This window comes from Zophobas morio, unplaced genomic scaffold (genome assembly GCF_036711695.1).
Source record: "Zophobas morio isolate AGI-343-1 ecotype UQ-CSIRO unplaced genomic scaffold, CSIRO_AGI_Zmor_V1 ptg000010l, whole genome shotgun sequence".
Taxonomy (NCBI): Eukaryota; Metazoa; Arthropoda; class Insecta; order Coleoptera; family Tenebrionidae; genus Zophobas; species Zophobas morio.
In genome coordinates, this window is record NW_026972115.1 from 5383233 (window position 1) to 5403634 (window position 20402).

General features: G+C 32.3%; 1 protein-coding gene across 1 annotated transcript; it reads left to right on the forward strand.

Annotated features, from left to right (window-relative positions):
- Positions 1–3024: 3024 nt before the first annotated feature.
- LOC135126001 (uncharacterized) lies at positions 3025–17733 on the forward strand. The gene is made up of 2 exons (XM_064051785.1): positions 3025–3155; positions 16531–17733. The coding sequence occupies exon 2, from the start codon at positions 16570–16572 to the stop codon at positions 17440–17442; it is 873 nt and encodes a 290-aa protein (XP_063907855.1). The 5' UTR covers positions 3025–3155; positions 16531–16569; the 3' UTR covers positions 17443–17733.
- The last annotated feature ends 2669 nt before the right edge of the window (positions 17734–20402 follow it).

The window sequence follows — 20402 nt, forward strand, 5'->3', positions numbered from 1 at the left end:
CAGCATTTTGTTTTTGGAAAAATTTTGAGGAACTCTAGTGTTTCATTTTTGAAAAAGAATTCTAAAAAAACTTAGAGGACTCTGGTGTTTTGTTTTTGAAAAATATGAAAGAATATTGAGTGTCTCTGATCCAATGTTTAAACGAATTCTAATGAATCGCAAGATCCGCTGGTGTTTTGTTTTTGAAAGAATTTGAAATAATCTTGGGGCCCCTATTTTGTTTTGAAAAATTTCTATAGAATCTTGAGAGTCCTTGATCTTTTATTTTTGAAAGAATTTGGAAAAATTTCGGGGACACCTGGTGTTTTATTTTTTAAAAAGAATTCTAGTGAATCTCAGCACCCCCTGGTGTTTTATTTTTGAAAGAATTTTAAATAATCTCAGTGGTCCTGGTGTTTTAATTATGAAAGAACTCTAAAGAAGCTTGGCAATTTCTCACAATTTACTTTTGAAAGAATTCAAAATATTGTTGGGGCACACCGATGTTCTATTTTTCAAAGAATTTAAAAAATCTCGGGGTCCTTGGTGTTTTATTTTTTTTTTTAATTCAACATAATTTCGGTAACCCTTGGTGCTTTATTTTTGAAAGAATTCGATAGAATCTCGAGGGCCCCTGGCTCCTCATTTTTTAACGAATTCTACAGAATTTAAAGGGCTTCCGGTGTTTTGTTTTTGGAAGAATTTTGAGGACCCTGGGTCTTTCATTTTTGAAAGAATTAAAAGAATCTTGGAGGTCCCTAATGTTTTGTTTTGGAAGTATTTTAAAGTAATTCTGACGGGTCCCAACCTTTTGTTTTTGAAAGAATCGTAGGGTCCTCTGATGTATTATTTTTTTAAATGAATTCTAAAAAATCTCAGGCGTTCCTGGTGTTTTGTTTTTGAAAGAAATTAAGAGAATTCGAGGATGCCTGATCTAATTTTTGAGAGAATCCTAAACAATCTCAGAAAGTTCTCGCAAGTTTTGCTTTTAAAAGAATCTTGCAGACACCTGATCTCTCGTTTTTGAAACAATTCTACAGGATTTAAGCAGTTTCCGGCATTTTGTTTTCGAAAAAATCTTGGAGGTACCTGGAGTTTTATTTTTTAAACAGAGTTTTAATTCTGAAAGAACCCGAAAGAATCTTAAAAACTGCTCACAATATAATGAATCGCAGAAGTCAATGGTGTTTTATTTTTGGAAAAAATTGAAAGAATCTCGAGAATTTTTTTAAAAAATTCTAATGAATCTCAGAGACTTCTGGTGTTCTTTTTGTTTTTGAAAGAATTTGAAAGCATTATAATAGGGGCCCTACTGCACTATTTTGAAAGGATTCTAATGAATCTTGAAGGTCTCTTATTTTTGAAAAAATTTTACAAAATTCAAGGGACTCTCACATTCTGTTTTTGGAAAAAGTGGGGGGATCCTTAGTGTTACATTTTTGAAAAAGAATTTTAAAAATTGTCAGAGGCCCCTGGCGTTTTTGACAAAATTTGAAGAATCTTGAGTGTCTGATCCAATGTTTGAACGAATTCTAATGAATCTCAAGTACTCTTACTGGTTTGTTTTTGAAAAAACTTGAAAAAATCTTGGTACTTTATTTTTGAAAGAATTCTTCAGAATTTTAAAGGCTTCCGGCATTTTGTTATTAGAAGAATTTTGGGGAGCTACAGAATTTCATTTCTAAAGAATTCTAGAAGGCCTGTCGTTTGTTTTTGAAAGAAATTGAAAGAATTTCGAGAGGCTTGACACAATTTTTAAAAGAATTTAAAATAATCTTTCTAGTGTTTTGTTTTGAAAGGATTTTAAAGTATTCTGAGGGCTCTTAGCGTTTCGTTTTTGGAAGAATCATAGGATCCTCTGGTGTTTTATTTTTTTTTTATGTAATCTAAAAAATCTCAAGGGACCTTATCTAATTTTTGAAAGAATTGTAACGAATCTCAAGGGTCTCTGGTACTTGTTTGACGGCCCTTGATCTCATATTTTTGAAAGAATTCTGCTGAATTTTAAGTGCTCCTTTGGTGTTTATTTTTTTAAAAAGAATTCTAGAAAATTTCAGGTATTCCTGGCGTTTTCTTTTGAAAGAAATTGAAAGAATCCCGGGGACGCCTGATCTAATTTTTGAGAGAATTCTAAAGAATCTTGCGGACGCTTGATTTTCCGGTGTACAGAATGTTAGGGACTCCTGGTGTTTTATTTTTTGAAAGTATTTTAAACAATCTCAGTGGCCCCTGGTGTTTTAAATCTGAAAGAATCCTAAATAATCTCAAAGTTCTCGCAAGTTTTGCTTTTGAAAGAATCTCTGATGTCTTATTTTTGAAAGAATTCGTAGGAATCGCGGGTGCTCTTGGCGGTTTATTTTTGAAAGAATTTGGTGTTTTATTTAAAAAAATGTTTAAGGCACCATTGCTTCTAAATCAACACCACTTCAATTTTTTGTGTAACATTGTAATAAAAACTTTAAACAAAAAGAAATAACATTGAGTTGAAAATGTTACACACTATTAAAAAACCAGTAAACAAAAACACAATAAAATGCAAAAATGTCGGTTAAAATTGCATGTGGAATATTTGATAAATAAACCTTGGATCGCCTAAAGCATACTCCTTGAGTTCTGACGTGCTTCCCACGCTGCTCATTACTAACAAACGAAGCTAGAAATTTCTCTATAATAATTGTTACGTATGTCTATGATTCCTCCTGCTAAATGATAAATGTCAAGATCATGATACTAACGCCAAAATTCATACTGACAGGGAAATAAATTTTTTTATCAAGACAAAATTTTCAATTGCACCGCCATAAAATTGTATTTCCGCTAATGACATTCCTGTTTTGGTTCATTAATTTTTTTAAATGACATTTTATATGCAACCTACAACATTTTTCAAAAAATCCGCGTATTTAAAAATCCCCCTGGAATTATGTCAAGCAAATCCACTCCTGCATCAACGCTAGCCACCGGCGGCATTTTTGCTTTGCCCCCGCTCGAGCAATCCTCGTTCCGCCTCTGTGCCGCAGTGGAGGGGCGCCAGAGGTGAGTAAGCGGCACCAAGTTCCTCAGTTTGAACAGAATGGTTTGAATTGTAAGCAGCCCAGGTGCAATAAATTGTTATTAAATTTTTTTCGAAAGTCATAACGCGATGGTGTAGTGTACTCTGGTGTTTTGGACCGAAGGTATGGAATTTTTTATTCGCGCAAAATTGTCGCACGCCGTGTTATTCCACAAACAAACTATTCCGTCGCCGTACCAGCATTATTATTACTTTCGAAATTAATTTCTGCGCTAAAAACGGTGTTACGAAACGGTGCACTTGAATATTAATCGAATTACATAATTAGAATTTTTTTTATGGGTGACGGCAGATGCTGTAGGTGCGATGGAGCGTGCTTTATGGGGGACCAGTTTCGCGAGAAGTTGAATAATAACGTTAATAAACACGTTGCTTTTTTATAAAGTTGTATTAACTAGTCGTAACACGTAACCAATTTAATTAATTTTTTGCTCACGAAGACTGAGCGGCGACGTCCGGATGGCTCAAATGTGAACACAAACTAACAGTCAAGTGAAAATGATCCTGAGTGTCCTAGGGTTTTTTTCACGCGTTGAAATATCTAATGAGGGAGATTTTTGAATATCACGTTGCAGGTTTGTTTTCAAACGAGCCAAGGTGATTAGCCGAGTCAGAATTTCGTGCATTATTCAAATTCGATGCAAAAAGTTGTCCTTATAGCTAAAAATATCACGAATATGTATAAAAACAAAAAAAATCTGGCTTCATAACCCGGGTTTAGAGCTGTGTTAAGCAATAAATAAATACGCTATTACTATGCAGTGGCATTATTAATAAGGCGATTGAGTGCTAAAACTGGAGCAAACTGCCTAAATTTCGCAATGTTTTAAAAGTGTATTTTTTGGTAGTTTTTTTGCTAATGTTTTTTATATTATCTGTGTTGGTTATTGGTTTTGTACAGTCTCGTCACCTAGAAACAGTATTTAGTAGCAGAATATGATTTTTTATAACTCGGCGTTATAAAAATGTTCTAGTTGTTGTGTGCGGAATAAATTTTAATGAATCCAAATAATACTTTCTCAATAGAGAGTGCCACACAAAAATCGTAATAAATTTTCTTAAATTAGAAAGGTTGATTGAACAAACCTAAAATCGATCAGAAATCACAAATTTGAATTTTATCTAGAAGTATTTAGTTTGCTTGGAATTAACGAAACGTCAGATTACGGAAATAAACAAAAAAATTGTTTTTCACAGCATCGAAATTAATTTTGGTGACGAGTTATTAGACAAATAAATTATTATATTTCTTAGGAGCTAATCTTGAGGGCCACTGATTTTTAATTTTTGAAAGATTCTAGGCGTGTTTTTTTTCAAGAACCTCGGACATTTTTGGTGTCGATTTTTCAATTTTCCGGTTCTCTCTTTGATTTTTCGATTTATCAAAATCAATTTTTGCGTTTTTTAATTTTTCAATTTCTCGATTTTTCAACTTTTGGATTTTTCGATTTAATGCTTCATTTTTTCGATATTTTGCTTTGAATTTTTCGAGGATTCGATTTCTCGAATTTTGTTATATTTTATTTTTCGGTTTTTTAAATTTTAGATTTTTCGATTTCCCGCTTTTTTTCAAATTTTTGATTTTTCAATCTTTCAATTTTTTGCGTTTCTAAATTTAACATTTTTCTATTTTATCATTAATCGTTTTTTCGGCTTCTCGATTTCTCGACTGATTTTTTAGTTCTTCAATCCTTCAAAATTTCAATATTTCGATTTTTCTGTTTTTCGATTTTTGGCATTTCTAAATTTCTCGATAAATCGATTTTTCAACTTTTCGATTTTTCAATTTTTCAATATTTCAGTTTTGGGATTTTTCGATATATTGCTTCTTCAATTTTTCGTTCCGAATTTGCAATTTTTCTATATTTTAATTTTTCGGTTTTATATTTGTCGATTTCTCGATTTTTCAATTTTTGACATTTCTCAATTAATCGATTTTTCTATTTTTCAACTTTTCCATTTCCCGATTTTTCGACTTTCAGATTTTCCAGTTTTTAAGTTTCCTGATTTTTTAATATATCAATGTTTGTCGTTTCTAAGTTTTGAATTTTTTGATTACTCGATTAATCAATTTTTAGATTTTGTAATTTTCTGATTTCTGTCATTTTTGGAGTTCTCGATTTCTCAATTTATCGGTTTATAAATTCTTCAATTTTTCGATATTTCCTTTCGATCTTTTTTTTATAATTTATTTTTCGGTTTTTAAATTTTAGATTTTTTGATCTTCCATGTTTTCATTTTTCAATTTTTGGTGTTTTTAAATTTAAAAATTTTCTATTTCTTGAATTTGTCGCATTCTCTATCCCTCAATTTTTCAGGTTTCTTATTTTTCAATATTTAAAATTTTCGGTTTTCCGATTTTTCCATTCTTCGATTTTCGTATTTTTCAATTTTTGGCATTTCCAAATTTTCGATTTCTCGATTAATCGATTTTTTGACTTTTCAACTTTCCCGTTTCCCCATTTTTCGATTTTAAGATTTTTCTGTTTTTGCAATTCTTCAGTTTTTTTTTATGTTCCAATTTTTTAAATTTTCGGTTTTTCGACCCTTCGATTTCTAGATATCTCAATTTTTCGATATTTCAGTTTTCGGATTTTTCAATTTTTCGCTTCTTCAAAATCTGAGTTTGTCGACTTTTTAATTTTAGATTCTCGATCTTTCAATTTTTCGAATTTTTCGAAGTTTCGATTTCTCCATTTTTTTATATTTTATTTTTGTTTCTTAAAGTCTAGATTTTTCAAACTCTTGATTTTTTTTCAAATTTTTGATTTTTCTATTTTTCAATTTTTGGCAATTCTAAATTTAAAATTACGTGATTAACCGATTTTTCGACTTCTCGATTTCTCGATTTTTCAGGTTTTTAATTTTTCGATTTTAAAAATTTTCGGTTTTCCGATTTTTCGACTTGACGATTTTTCGATTTCTCGATTTTTCTATTTTCCAATTTATGGCATTTCTAAATTTTCGATTTCTCGATTTTTCAGTTTTTGCAATTTTTCGAATTTTCAGGTTTTTGATTTCCCAATTTTTTATTCGATTTTTTGACTTTCGATTTCTAGATTTTGCAATTTTTCGATATTTTAGTTTGGGGATTTTTCAATTTTTCTTCGTTTTTCAATTTTCCGTTTGATCAATTTTTCCATACATGTATCTCAGTTTTGGATTTCTTAATTTTTCACTTTTTCAAATTCACGATTTGTCGATTTTTTTATTTTTCGATAAGTACATCAATTTTCCAATTTCGATTTCTTGATTTTTTAGTTTTTAATTCTTCAATTTTTGGGTAATTCCTTTCGATCTCTCGACTTTTTACTTTTTTTTAAATTTTAGATTTTTCTAGTTCTCGTTTTTTATATTTTATTTTTTGGTTTTTTAAATTTCAGATTTTTCGATTTCTCGATTTTTTCAAATCTACGATTTTTCTATTTTTCAAATTTTTGGCGATTTTTCAAGTTTTTGATTTTTCAATTCTTGGATTTTCCTATTTTTCAATTTTTGGCATTTCCAAGTTTTCGATTTCTCGATTGATCGATTTTTCGACTTTTAGTTTTTATCAGTTTTTGCAATTCCTCAATTTTTCGAATTTTCAGATTTTGATTTTCCAATCTTGGAGTCTCTTTACGATTTGTTCTTGAAAAAAATTTTTTTCCAAGTGTTTGCTTTTGAAAGATTTCTAAAAAATCTTGAGGGCTCCTGATCTATTATTTTTGAAAGAAGTGTAAAGAACCTTAGGAGCTCCCAGTGTTTTCATTTTGGTACAATCTTGGGCGCTTCTGGGATTTTATTTTTGAAATAATTTAAAAGAATCTTGTGGGCCGTTTATCTTTTATTTTCGAAAGATTCTAAAGATTCTCAGGTGGTTTATTTTATACAAAATTTTAAAAAACCTTGAGGGCCGTTAATCTTTTTTTTTTCGAAAGGTTCTAAAGAATCTCTATTTTTGACATAATTTTAAAAAATCTTGAGAACTGTGATCTTTTATTTTCGAAAGATGCTAAAGAATCTCAGGGGCCCTTGGTATTCTGTTTTTAAAAGAATCTTGGAGGCCTTTGGTGTTTTATTGTTGAAAGAATTATAAAGCATCTAAGGGACTCCGTATGTTTTGTTTAGAAAGAATTCTAGAGAATCTTAGGGACTTCTTGTGTTGTATTTTTTAAATAATTCAAAAAATCTCAAGGGTTTCTGGTGTTTTATTTTCGAAAAAATTTGAAAGAATCTTTAGGACTCCTGATCTATTATTTTTGAAAGAATTGTTAACAATCTTAGGAGCTTTCAGTGTTTTGTTTTTGGTACAATCTTGGGAGCTCCTGGGATTTTATTTTTGAAAGAATTGAAAAGAATCTTGAAGGCCGTTGATCTTTTATTTTCGAAAGATTCTAAAGAAACTCAAGGGCCCTTGGTATTCTGTTTTTGAAAGAATCTTGGAGGCCTTTGATGTTTTATTGTTGAAAGAATTCTAAAGATTCTAAGAGACCCCATAAGTTTTGCTTTGAAAGAATTCTAACGAATCTTAGGGACTTCTTGCGTTGTATTTTTTAAATAATTGAAAGAATCTCGGGGGTTTCTGGTGTTTTATTTTTGAAAAAATTCTAAAGAATCTTGGAGGTTCTTTACGAGTTGTTCGTGCAAAAATTTGAAAGAATTTTGCAGCTTCCTAGTGTTCACTTTTGAAAGAATTCAAAAAAATCTTGAGGGCCCCTGATCTATTACATTTGAAAGATGTGAAAATAATCTTAGGAGCTCTCAGTGTTTTGTTTTTGGTACAATCTTGAGCACTCCTAGGGTTGTATTTTTGAAAGAATTTAAAAGAATCTTGAGGGCCGTTGCTCATTTAACTTATTTTCGAGAGATTGTAAAGAATTTCAAGGCTCTTGGTGTTTTGTTTTTGAAAGAATCTTGGAAGCCTTTGATGTTTTATTTTTGAAAAATTCTAAAGATTAAGGGACTCCTTGTGTTTTATTTTTGAAAAAAACTCATGGGCTTTTGGTGTTTCATTTGTGAAAAATTTAGAGAATATCTGGGACTCCCTGTGTTTTATTTTTGGAGACTTTCGAGAGTAGTATAAGCTTCTTGTGGTTTGTTCTTCAAAAAATTTTAATTTTTGAGAAATTTTAGAAGTTCTCAGCGTTTCATTTTTGAAAAAGTCTTGTGTTTTATTTTTTAAAGAATTTAATTAAAAAAAGTTTGTATATTAAAAACTACAAATCATTGATGCAATGTTCCTCAGTATAAATATGTTCACTTTTTTTTCCTGGAAGGATGATGTTTTCTGAATACAATAATTTAAATATAGATTTCTCGGTGTTTGGGTTTATCAGACGTCGAATTTCTTGAGAAAAACCACAATCATTGTAATCCAGTTGATCTCCTAACATCTCGAACATTGATTTTTTGTGTTTCTTTAGGTAAACGAAAGTATGGACTTTTTTTTAATTATTTTATTTAAATAATGGTCGTAATTGTGTCTCAATGACCTTGTTCATGGAACGATGTTTAAAAAACCTTAGAACAAAACTCTTTCTAAGTCCATGAATCTTTTTAAATAGATTTTTTCATTGTAAAACGTACTTATTTGACAGTTCGTTGCACATGCTTCACGTCCTTCTTACACCACTCCAATTTCTTGACTCACAGCAATTTTTACCACCACTGTTTTTGTTCGATACTTTTAAACTTTTAGAAAGGCGTTGTTTTTACAATCGAATGGTAGCCAATTAGGAAACAGTTCTGTCAAAATGTTTTTACACAACATATACATTTTTTGCTTTGTACACAATCCCGTTAAAGAGCCTTGTCGATGAATGCATTTTCAATGCACGTCCCAGCAATGTTTGATTCTTGTTAAACTCTGTTTATTTAACCGGACTCATGTCCAAGAAATCATTGACATTGTCACACAACACCGATTAACACCGAAATCGAAGCCAGATGTTTCCTTTCCAATTTCACACGTTCAGACCACAAAACTTACTTCCAGTAAAACGAAGATTTCAAAAACATGTAGAACACGCTCGAATGAAAAAAAACTTGTTATCGTATGCTACGATGCGAAATAATTAACTATGTAGGTACGTTTTTGCCGTAATGTAGCCAAGGTCAGCCGTGCAATTGACATTTTATGAGTCCAGTTTTCAAGATGCGCAAGGCCTCAACACTGGCTTGGTTTGCATGGAGTGGTTGGCAAATAAGGACCTTACTGGTATAAACACAAAGCGGTTGCTGATAGTGGAAATAATAATAATATGGCTTGACTATAGAATGACTGCAGTGACAATGATCTAAAATTTGGACTGTTCCTCTTCTGCTCGAAGGAGTCTGGAAGAAAAGCTCATCTACTTGGCCAAAAATTGAGTTCCGCTTCACTACTGCAGGATGCACACTTCAAATTATTATTCAAGAATGTGGGTTCAGTGAGCTGCAACGCCCACAGTTTTATGCTTACAAAAATTAAAAAAAAGCTCAGATCAAGAACCGAAAATTGTCTTGTTTTTTCCAAGGGGGTACGGGGACTTGGAAAGGTTTATTTTTGGGCGAGTTACAGCTTCTTTGAAAGCTTCTCATGAATCTTGAAATTTATTGACTCAATACGGTGAAATTAGTTCGCTTTGTGCGTGTTCGTGATCGTGCCTACTTAATAATGAATATGGTTACACAACGTAATGGAAATGGAAATGCAACACAGGAAATTCCTCAGATAAATGTGTCTTTGATCGTCGTCTTTTAGATAAGGATATTGTTTTTGAAATGAGTTATATCCAGATGGCGGAAACGCTATCAGACCTTGAGACAAGCCACCCCGCAGTAGTTGGTTGCGTAATATTCATCTAAAAACTTAAAGGTTCAGATTTTTTGGTCTAAATACTACGATCTTTCATGTTAACTGCACCGATTAAACACAGTGCTCGGTTTTTTTTTGTCAGGTTGGCAGTTGGGCACCAAGTATGCAGCTGCCATCTGTCAAAATTGACAGCTGTCAATTGACATAACATTGCTGCCAATAATTCAGAATTGCCAGCACAAAAATTTACTTCAATCATAAAAGTCACCATGTACCTGTGCACGATACTTCAATACTTTGGTCATAAAACTCAAAATTTCAGGGTCAGGTCAGGTTAGGTCAGGTCAGGTTAGGTCAGGTCAGGTCAGATCAGGTCAGGTCTGTATTTTGTTTGAAAGTAATGTTATTCGGCGCCATGTTCTATTTTTGAAAATTTTTTTAAGAATTCAATGGACCTCTGACGTTTTATTTTGGAAAGAATTCTTTAAGAATCAGTAGGTGTTTTATTTTTAAAAGAATTTAAGAATCTCATAGACTCTTGTTGTTTTATGTTTGAAAGAATTTAAGAATCCCAGAGGCCCTTGATATTTTATTTTTAAAGAATTTGAAAGAATGTCGATGACCCTTAGTGTTTTATTATTATTTTTTTAATTTAAGTATCTAAGGTCCTCCTGGTATCTAATTTTTATTAGAATCCGTGTTTTATTTTTGAAATAATTTGAAAGAATTTCGGGCTTGTGCTATTTTGTTTTTGAATCTCGAGAGTCCCTTGTGTTTTATTTTTCAAAGAATTTAAAAATACCAGTGGCTTTTGGTGTTGTATTTTTAAAGAATTTAAAAGAATGAGCTTTGGTGTTTCAATTTTCAAAGAATCTAAGAATCTCAGGGGCCTTCAATCTTTATTTTTGAAGAATCTCAGGGCCCCTGATGTTTTATTTTCGAAAGAATTTAAAGAATTTTGGGGGACATTTGGTGTTTCAGTTTTGAAAAAATTTAAGAATCTCAGGGGAAGCTGCCCTTTGATTTTTGAGAACATTTTAAAGAATCTTGTAGTCCCAAATCTTCTTTGGAAAGTCTAATTTAAAAAAAAAAGAACCTCGGCGGCCCCTGGTGCTTTATTTTTGAAAGAATTTAAAGAATCCTTGGTATTGCCATTTTAAATGAATTTAAGAATCTCATGGGCTTCTAGTGTTTTATTTTTGAAAACATTTTAAAGAATCTTGAGGAACCTTTGGTGTCTCAATTTTCATAGAATTTAAGAATTTCAGGGGCCTGTAGTGTTTATTTTTGAGAGAATTTTTAAAAAATCCCAGGGGCTTCTAGTATTCTATTTTTGAAAACATTTTAAAGAATCTTGGGGAACCTTTGGTGTCCCAATTTTCATGGAATTTAAGAATTTCAGGGGACTGTAGTGTTTATCTTTGAGAGAATTTTAAAGAATCTCAGGGACCTCTGGTGTTCAATTGTAAAAGAATTTGAGAATCTTAGGGGCTTCTAGTGTTCTATTTTTGAAAATATTTTAAAGAATTTTGGGGAACTTTTGTTGTCTCAATTTTCATAGAATTTAAGAATTTCAGTGGCTTGTAGTGTTTATTTTTGAGAGAATTTTAAAGAATCTGAGGGACTTCTGGTGTTCAATTGTAAAAGAACTTAAGAATCTTAGGGGCTTCTAGTATTCTATTTTTGAAAACATTTTAAAGAATCTTTGGGGACCTTTGGTGTCCCCATTTTTATAGAATTTAGGAATCTCAGGGGCGCTTGTAGTGTTTGTTTTTGAGAGAATTTTAAAGAATCTCAGGGGTTTCTAGTGTTCTATTTTTGAAAACATTTTAAAGAATCTTGGGAAACCTTTGGTGTCTCAATTTTCATAGAATTATGAATTTCAGGAGCCTGTAGTGTTTATTTTTGAGAGAATTTTAGAGAATCTCGGGGACCTCTGGTGTTCAATTGTAAAAGAATTTGAGAATCTTAGGGACTTCTAGTGTTCTATTTTTGAAAACATTTTAGAGAATCTTGGGGAACCTTTGTTGCCTCAATTTTCATAGAATTTAAGAATTTCAGGGGCCTGTAGTGTTTATTTTTGAGAGAATTTTAAAGAATCTCAGGGGCTTCTGGTGTTCAATTGTAAAAGAATTTAAGAATCTTAGGGGTTTCTACTATTCTATTTTTGAAAACATTTTAAAGAATCTTGGGAAACCTTTGGTGTCTCAATTTTCATAGAATTTAAGGATTTCAGGAGCCTGTAGTGTTTATTTTTGAGAGAATTTTAGAGAATCTCGGGGACCTCTGGTGTTCAATTGTAAAAGAATTTGAGAATCTTAGGGACTTCTAGTGTTCTATTTTTGAAAACATTTTAAAGAATCTTGGGGAACCTTTGTTGCCTCAATTTTCATAGAATTTAAGAATTTCAGGGGTCTGTAGTGTTTATTTTTGAGAGAATTTTAAAGAATCTCAGGGGCTTCTGGTGTTCAATTGTAAAAGAATTTAAGAATCTTAGGGGCCTCTACTATTCTATTTTTGAAAACATTTTAAAGAATCTTTGGGGACGTTTGGTGTCCCAATTTTCATAGAATTTAGGAATCTAAGGGGCCTGTAGTGTTTGTTTTTGAGAGAATTTTAAAGAATTTCAGGGGTTTCTAGTGTTCTATTTTTGAAAACATTTTAAAGAATCTTGGGGAACCTTTGATGTCTCAATTTTCATAGAATTTAAGAATTTCAGAGGCCTGTAGTGTTTATTTTTGAGATAATTTTAAAGAATCTTAGGGGCTTCTACTATTCTATTTTTGAAAACATTTTAAAGAATCTTTGGGGACCTTTGGTGTCCCAATTTTCATAGAATTTAGAAATCTCAGGGGCCTGTAGTGTTTGTTTTTGAGAGAATTTTAAAGAATCTCAGGGGCTTCTAGTGTTCTATTTTTGACAACATTTTAAAGAATCTTGGGGAACCTTTGGTGTCTCAATTTTCATAGAATTTAAGAATTTCAGGGGCCTGCAGTGTTTATTTTTGAGAGAATTTTAAAGAATGTCAGGGGCCTCTGGTGCTTTATTTTTTAAAGAATTTAAGAATCTTTGGGGCTTCTAGTGTTCTATTTTTGAAAACATTTTAAAGAATCTTGGGGAACCTTTGGTGTCCCAATTTTCATAGAATTTAAGAATTTCAGGGGCCTGTAGTGTTTATTTTTGAGAGAATTTAAAGAATCTCAGGGTCTTCTGGTGTTCAATTGTAAAAGAATTTAAGAATCTTAGGGGCTTCTATATACTATTCTATTTTTGAAAATATTTTAAAGAATCTTTGGGGACCTTTGGTGTCCCAATTTTCATAGAATTTAGGAATTTCAGGGGCCTGTAGTGTTTGTTTTTGGGAGAATTTTAAAGAATCTCAGGGGTTTCTAGTGTTCTATTTTTGAAAACATTTTAAAGAATCTTGGGGAACCTTTGTTGTCTCAATTTTCTAAGAATTTAAGAATTTCAGGGGCCTGTAGTGTTTATTTTTGAGATCATTTTAAAGAATCTCAGGGGCTTCTAGTGTTCTATTTTTGAAAACATTTTAAAGAATCTTGGGGGACCTTTGCTGTATCAATTTTCAAATTTAAGAATCTTAGGTTTAATTTTGAAAGAATTTTGAACAATCTCAGAGACCTCTAGTGTTTAATTTTTGAGAGAACTTAAAGAATCTTGTGGGACCTTTGGTGTTTCAATTTTTAAAAAAATTAAAAATCTGGGGACCCTGGCCTTTGATTTTTTAAAACTTTTAAAAAAATCTCGGGGTTCCCAAGTGTTTTATTTTTGAAAGAATTTTAGGAAAGTCATTAAAAAAGGACCTGAGGCTCCTGCTGATTTATTTTTGAGAGAATTTAAAAAATCTTGTGGGACCTTTGGTGTTTCAATTTTTAAAAAATTTAAGAATCTCAGGGGGACTCTGGTCTTTGATTTTTGAAAACATTTTAAAGAATCTCAGGGGTCCCAAGTATTTTATTATTGAAAGAATTTTGGGGAACTCTAATTTAAAAAAAGGGTACCTCAGAGGCTCTGGTGCTTTATTTTTTAAAGAATTTAACGAATCTTTGGTGTTGCCATTTTAAAAGAATTTAAGAATCTCAAGGGCTTCTAGTGTTTTATTTTTTAAAACATTCTAAAGAATCTTGGGGAACCTTTGGTGTCTCAATTTTCATAGAATTTAAGAATTTCATGGGCCTGTAGTGTTTATTTTTGAGAGAATTTTAAAGAATCTCGGGGCTTCTAGTGTTCTATTTTTGAAAACATTTTAAAGAATCTTGGGGGAGCTTTGCTGTTTCAATTTTCAAATTTAAGAATCTCAGGTTCAATTTTGAAAGAATTTTGAAGAATCTCAGGGACTTCTAGTGTTTAATTTTCGAGAGAACTTAAAGAATGTTGTGGGACCTTTGGTGTTTCAATTTTAAAAGAATTTAAAAATCTCCAGGGACTTCGGCCTTTGGTTTTTGAAAACATTTACAAAAATCTCGGGGGTCCCAAGTGTTTTATTTTTGAAAGAATTTTAGGAAACTCATTAAAAAAAGGACCTGGGGCCCGTGGTGGTTTGTTTTTGAGAGAATTTAAAAAATCTTGGGGGACCTTGGTGTTTCAATTTAAAAAAAAATTAAGAATCTCAGGGGGACTCCGACCTTTATTTTTGAAAACATTTTAAAGAATCTCGGGGATCCCAAGTGTTTTATTATTGAATTTTATTATTGAAAGAATTTTGGCGAACTCTAATTTAAAAAAAGGACCTCAGAGGCCCCTGATGCTTTTATTTTTAAAAGAATCTAAGAATCTCAGGGACTTCTATTAGTGTTTTATTTTTCTAAAGAATCTTGGGGGACTTTTGGTGTTTCAATTTTCAAAAAATTAAGAATCTCAGGGGCCTGCAGTGTTTATTTTTGAAAGAATTTTAAAGAATCTGAGGGACCCCTGGTGTTTTATTTTTAAGAATTTGAAAGAATGTGTCGATGACCCTTTGTGTTTTCTTATTGTTTTTTTAATTTAAGTATGTCAGGTCCTCCTGGTATTTAATTGTTGAAAAAAAAAAAGAATATCAGAACCCCATAAGTGATTTGTTTTTGAAATAATTTGAAAGAATTTCGGGGGCTCATTCTATTTTGTTTTTGAATCTCAAGGGCCCCTGGTATTTTATTTTTCAAAGAATTTAAGAATTCTGCCACCCCTTAAGTACTTTATTTTTGAAAGAATTTCTGGGAATCCTGAGTTTTATTTTTACAACACTTGAAAAAAATTCGAGGGCGTCTAGTATTCTATTTTCAAAAGAATTTTAGAATCCCAGTAGCCCTTGATGTTTATTAAAAAAAAAAGAACGAATCTCTGGTACTCCTGGTGTTTTATTTTTAAAGGAAAGCCACAAATAATACGAAAACTTAAATAGGATGTGGAGCAATTATTTTATTATTATTCAATCGGGGTTCCCCAGGGTGTGCATTCTCGGACTTTTATCATTCACCTTTTTCGTTAACGACATCAAACATTATGACTCGCCGACAATTTAAACATTAGAATTCATCATCCACAACACCGACATTCTCCACACATATATTTCTGATTTGTGATTACAAGACACGATTGCACGATTTAATCACCCGATTTAAAAATTTTTCTTTGTGGCATTTATTTATCAACCAACTCATTGAAATCCACTTCACCAATACAAAAAAAAAATAAAAATATCACGTTTCGTTAAAGAAAATCGATTCCGAACAGTAATTAACAACCCGAACCAACCTGAACCAATTTATTTCTCTTTGAGCGTTTTTATGCAAGACTTAATTATTTACAGTACACCAACTTTCGATCAATTTCGCACAAAATTGTGCGAGATTAGTGTTTCCTAGAAATTCACTTGCTCACCAGACGCTGTTTACAATCAAAATTAAAGGTTATCGAACCGCCGAATTTGCTAATTATCGGTCAATGAAATTAAACAGGTAGTCATTGTGTGATACCACGATACGCATTTAAAATGTAGATAGTGACGACTGACGAGGTTTGATAGTTTAGGGAAATGAGAACAGTCCTCGAACAGTAAAGTGGGTTTCATTATGCACGGCGTGTTGTTATCAAAATTAATACGACGAAAACCACGTTGCGCTATTTTATTTTGAACGTTTTAGTATTGTTTATGATTATTTTTTTTATTGTTGTTGTGAGTCACGTGCATGATAAACAGTGCGTTTTAACGATACAGCTGTCACCTTGCGATCAGCTGTCACCTTGCGATTATTGTTATTTTATTGTTATTATTATTAGAAAAAAAAAATAATAATCTTCGGTTTCCTGTACGAAGTTCGTCTTACAATACACCAAAAACCCGTCTATTGTTTACACAAGGCGTGAAAACGATAAGCCGAGTCACCCAGACCAGATAACCAAAATTATTCACCGTTCGAATTCCGCAAATCCCGGAAAAGGCCGTTTCACAACAAGAAGAGCAGTGCGTTGTGCAACGTACAATTAAACCGCACTTAATCCAATCAAATCTAAGATATAACAGTACAGTGTTAAGAATCACAAGACTTTCCTCCTATTATAGCTTCACGCCATGACTTAATTACAGCTCTGTTACGTAACGCCGTTTCACATTTATTCAAATTACAGAACTTCCCACTTAGCACTTAGCGTTATTATTTTTTCGCAGCCACGTGACAACACTAACAAAGAACGTTTGTTTCAGAGCAACAAAATGTGATAAGAGCCTGAAAAAGCCAGCACAATGGAAAACATCTACCAAATAAAAATCCGTTCGAATCCCAACAGCCGCGACCTGTATCCGTCCGAAAGAAGATACTCATCTTCTATTGTGTTGGGGTTAAGCATCATGTTTATAGCGCTGGGGATCACGTCGTCGTTGATGGGAACGCTGGTGGTGCGCAGGTTCGCCAGTAACCATACGGAAGACGCATTCGCAGAAGAGTACAACTCCAGCGAGTTTTTCGAAGACCAGAGGCTGGTGAGACGAGTGGAAGAAGATCTTCAGTACATGAGGAAACCCGCGCACCACCTCAACATCCCGGCTATGGTGTCTGCAGGGTCCTTCGTGATGTCTCTAGGACTATTTCTAGCGGGATTGGCAGGACTCTTAGCCTGGAAGCAATGGTACATCGACACTAACATCACCTGGTTCTTTCTGGCGTCGTGTTTCGCTTCAGTGACATCTTCAATCTCTTTATTGTTGATTACTTTAAGTTTAATGGACACTCGGGAAGTTCTTCTGGATAAGACAGCCCCCATTAGTTTAGGACTTACAGCCAATATTTTCATAACGTCTCTGTTAGGGGTGGTTTGGTCGGTAGTGGCAACTAATGTAGCTTTCAAGGGGATGAAGAATAATTACCCTGATGATATTATTCTGTCGAAAAGTGGCAAAGGGAGGGTGGAAGTGAGCACGGTCCGGAAGGGTAATAAAATCGCCAGGGTGGTGCCGCCTGACATTCTAGACCATTTTCCGAAAAGCGGGAAACTAGCGAAATTCTTATCCAAAAACGAAAGTAGTGGCGGTTTGCCGAAAGCCGAAAGCAACAAAGAGTATGAAGAAAGGGTGAAGAAATTCTTGTCGGGCGAGTCGGACAACTACAACAAGCACTGAAGCGATTTTGTAAATTTTCGCGTAGTTGGTTAATTGTTGGAAGGCTTATCAGAGACCCTGAAATTGCGTGTGAACGCGGAATTTGTTATTTCTTTCTATTTGAGAATGAAAATCGAGTTTTGCGTGGGCTTACAACGAGTACGTTTATGTACTTACTTATTTTAAGTTAGTTTTGTATTTTTGTACTAGCTTTAATATACTCATTGTAATCTTACGCGGATGTTATTTATCTCACAACGACCTTAATTTATGTAATTACAGAGTTGTAAAAATAAATTTGTTTAACTTTTACTGGTCTATTTTTGGTTGAATTTGGGCTGCTTTCTCAAAACCGCAGTAATCATCGAAAAATTCGCCGACCACAAAGCCTCCATAACCTGTTCTAGTTTTTAATCATTGTTTACTGATTAAAATTGTTGGATTTGCGAAATTTTAACACATCCTTGTTAAAACAGTTTTCCTTTCAGCGAAATCCGTGCCTCTTGGTAAGGACAAATCGTTTAGAAGCAGGAACACGAGATCGTGAGTTTCAGTTTCGTGATGATAATAGTAATGACTTATTAATTTTGATCTCGAAAACAACCGCTTTTTGTGGTGCTAAACGTAACAAAAAGTGCGGTAAAAGGATTCATTTTAGGTCATTGGTAATAACCGGTGTAATTAGTACGTGAGAAAAAAGTGGTTTTAGTGTTAAGAAAATAATGTCGTAGGTTATACTTTAAGTTTAGAGAACTGATAATGAAAACTATACGTCACTGGACTGGTTAGTTTTCAAGGAAACTCAGCGTAATTAACCCAAAAAAATCAAAATTGATAAGAATCTTGTCTCAATTTATTCAAACTTTAATGGTTTTTATTCTGGTGCTTTTTTTAAAACGGTCCTTGCAATATATTTCTCTGAGGTACAATTTTTAACTTATTGAGTATGCAACCAACTATACAAACGCGCACAGGAAATACGAAATAGGAGTACTACAAAAGGGAACATCACGTGTAATAAAAAAAAATTTTATTCGACAAAGACTCTTTAGATTCTTCGTTTTCCCCGGTTTCTTTTCGCATCTGTTGGAATTTTTTGTTTTTATGCACTTTTTGGATTTTTGGATTCCTTGAATTTTTTTGTGTTTTTTGGATTCTTTGATTCCTTTTGATTCTTTGGATTCCTTAGACTCCTTAGATTCTTCGGATTCGTTGGATTTTTTATTTTATTTTTTAATTTTTTAGAATTTCTCGGATGATTTGTATTTTCTGGATTTTTTGGATGTATGTATTTTCTGCATTCCTTGAATTCTTTGGATCCTTTGGATCTTTGGATTCTTTGGATTTTTTTCGATATTTTTAGAATTTAACGAGTTTCTGGATTTTCTAGATTTTTTAGATTCTTTGGATTCTTTGAATTTTTTAGATTCTTTTCAATTTTTTTGGAATTTTTGGATATTCTAAACTTTTTGGAATTTTTGGACGGTATGAGTTTTTTGAATTCTTTGGATTTTTTGGATTCTGTGGATTCTTTGGATTCTTTGGACACTTGGGGTTCTTTCGACTCTTTGGATTATTGGAATTTTTTCGATTTTTTTCAATTTTTTTTTGGAATTTTTAGACAATATGAATTTTTTTTAATTCTTTGAATCTTTTGGACTCTTTGGATTGTATGGACTCTTTAGATTCTTTGGATGCTTTGGATTTTCTGGACTTTTTTGATTTTCGGATTCTTTGGATTTTTTTAATTTTTGTATTTTCTCGATTCTTTGAATTCTCTTAATTCTTTGGATCCTTTGGACTCTTTGGATTCTGTAGAGTGTTTGGATCCTTTGGATTTTTTGGATTCTTGGGATCCTTTGGATTCTTTCAATCCCTTGGACTCCTTAGCTTATTCGGATTCTTTGGATTTTTAAATTTTTTAGAATTTTTCGGATTATTTGGATTTTCTGAATTTTTTCGATTTTTTGGCTTCTTTCAATTCTTTGGATTTTTTGGATTCCCTGAACTCTTTGGATTTTCTGGATTCTTTGGATCCTTTGGATTTTTCGGATTCTTTGGATTCTTGAGATTCTTTGGATTCCTTGGACCCTTTAGATTCTTCGATTTCCCCGTTTTTTTTTCGCATCTGTTGGAATTTTTGGTTTTTGGATTTTTGGATTCCTTGAATTTTTTTGTGTTTTTTGGATTCTTTGATTCCTTTTGATTCTTTGCATCCTTTGGATCTTTTTGATCCTTTGGATTCTTTGGACTCATTAGATTCTTTGGATTCTTTGGATTATTTATTTTATTTTTTAATTTTTTAGAATTTCTCCGATGATTTGTATTTTCTGAATTTTTTGGATGTATGTATTTTCTGGATTCCTTGAATTCTTTGGATCCTTTGGATCTTTTGGAGCTTTGGTTTATTTGGATTTTTTCGATATTTTTAGAATTTAACGAGTTTCTTGATTTTCTAGATTTTTTTGGATTATTTGGATCATTTGGATTTTTTGGATTCTTGGAACTCTTTGGATTCTTTGAATTTTTTATATTCTTTTCAATTTTTTTTGAAGTTTTGGATATTCTAAACTTTTTTGGAATTTTTGGATTATATGAATTTTTTGGATTCTTTGGATTTTTTGGATTCTGTGGATTCTTTGGATTCTTTGGACACTTTGGGTTCTTTGGACTCTTTGGATTCTTGGAATTTTTTCGATTTTTTTCAAATTTTTTTGGAATTTTTGGGTATTCTAAACTTTTTGGAATTTTTAGACACTATGAATTTTTTTGAATTCTTTGGATTGTATGGACTCTTTAGATTCTTTGGATGCTTTGGATTTTCTGGACTTTTTTGATTTTTGGATTCTATGGATTTTTTAAATTTTTGTATTTTCTCGATTCTTTGAATTCTTTTAATTCTTTGGATCCTTTGGACTCTTTGGATTCTGTGGAGTGTTTGGATCCTTTGAATTTTTTGGATTCTTGGGATCCTTTGGATT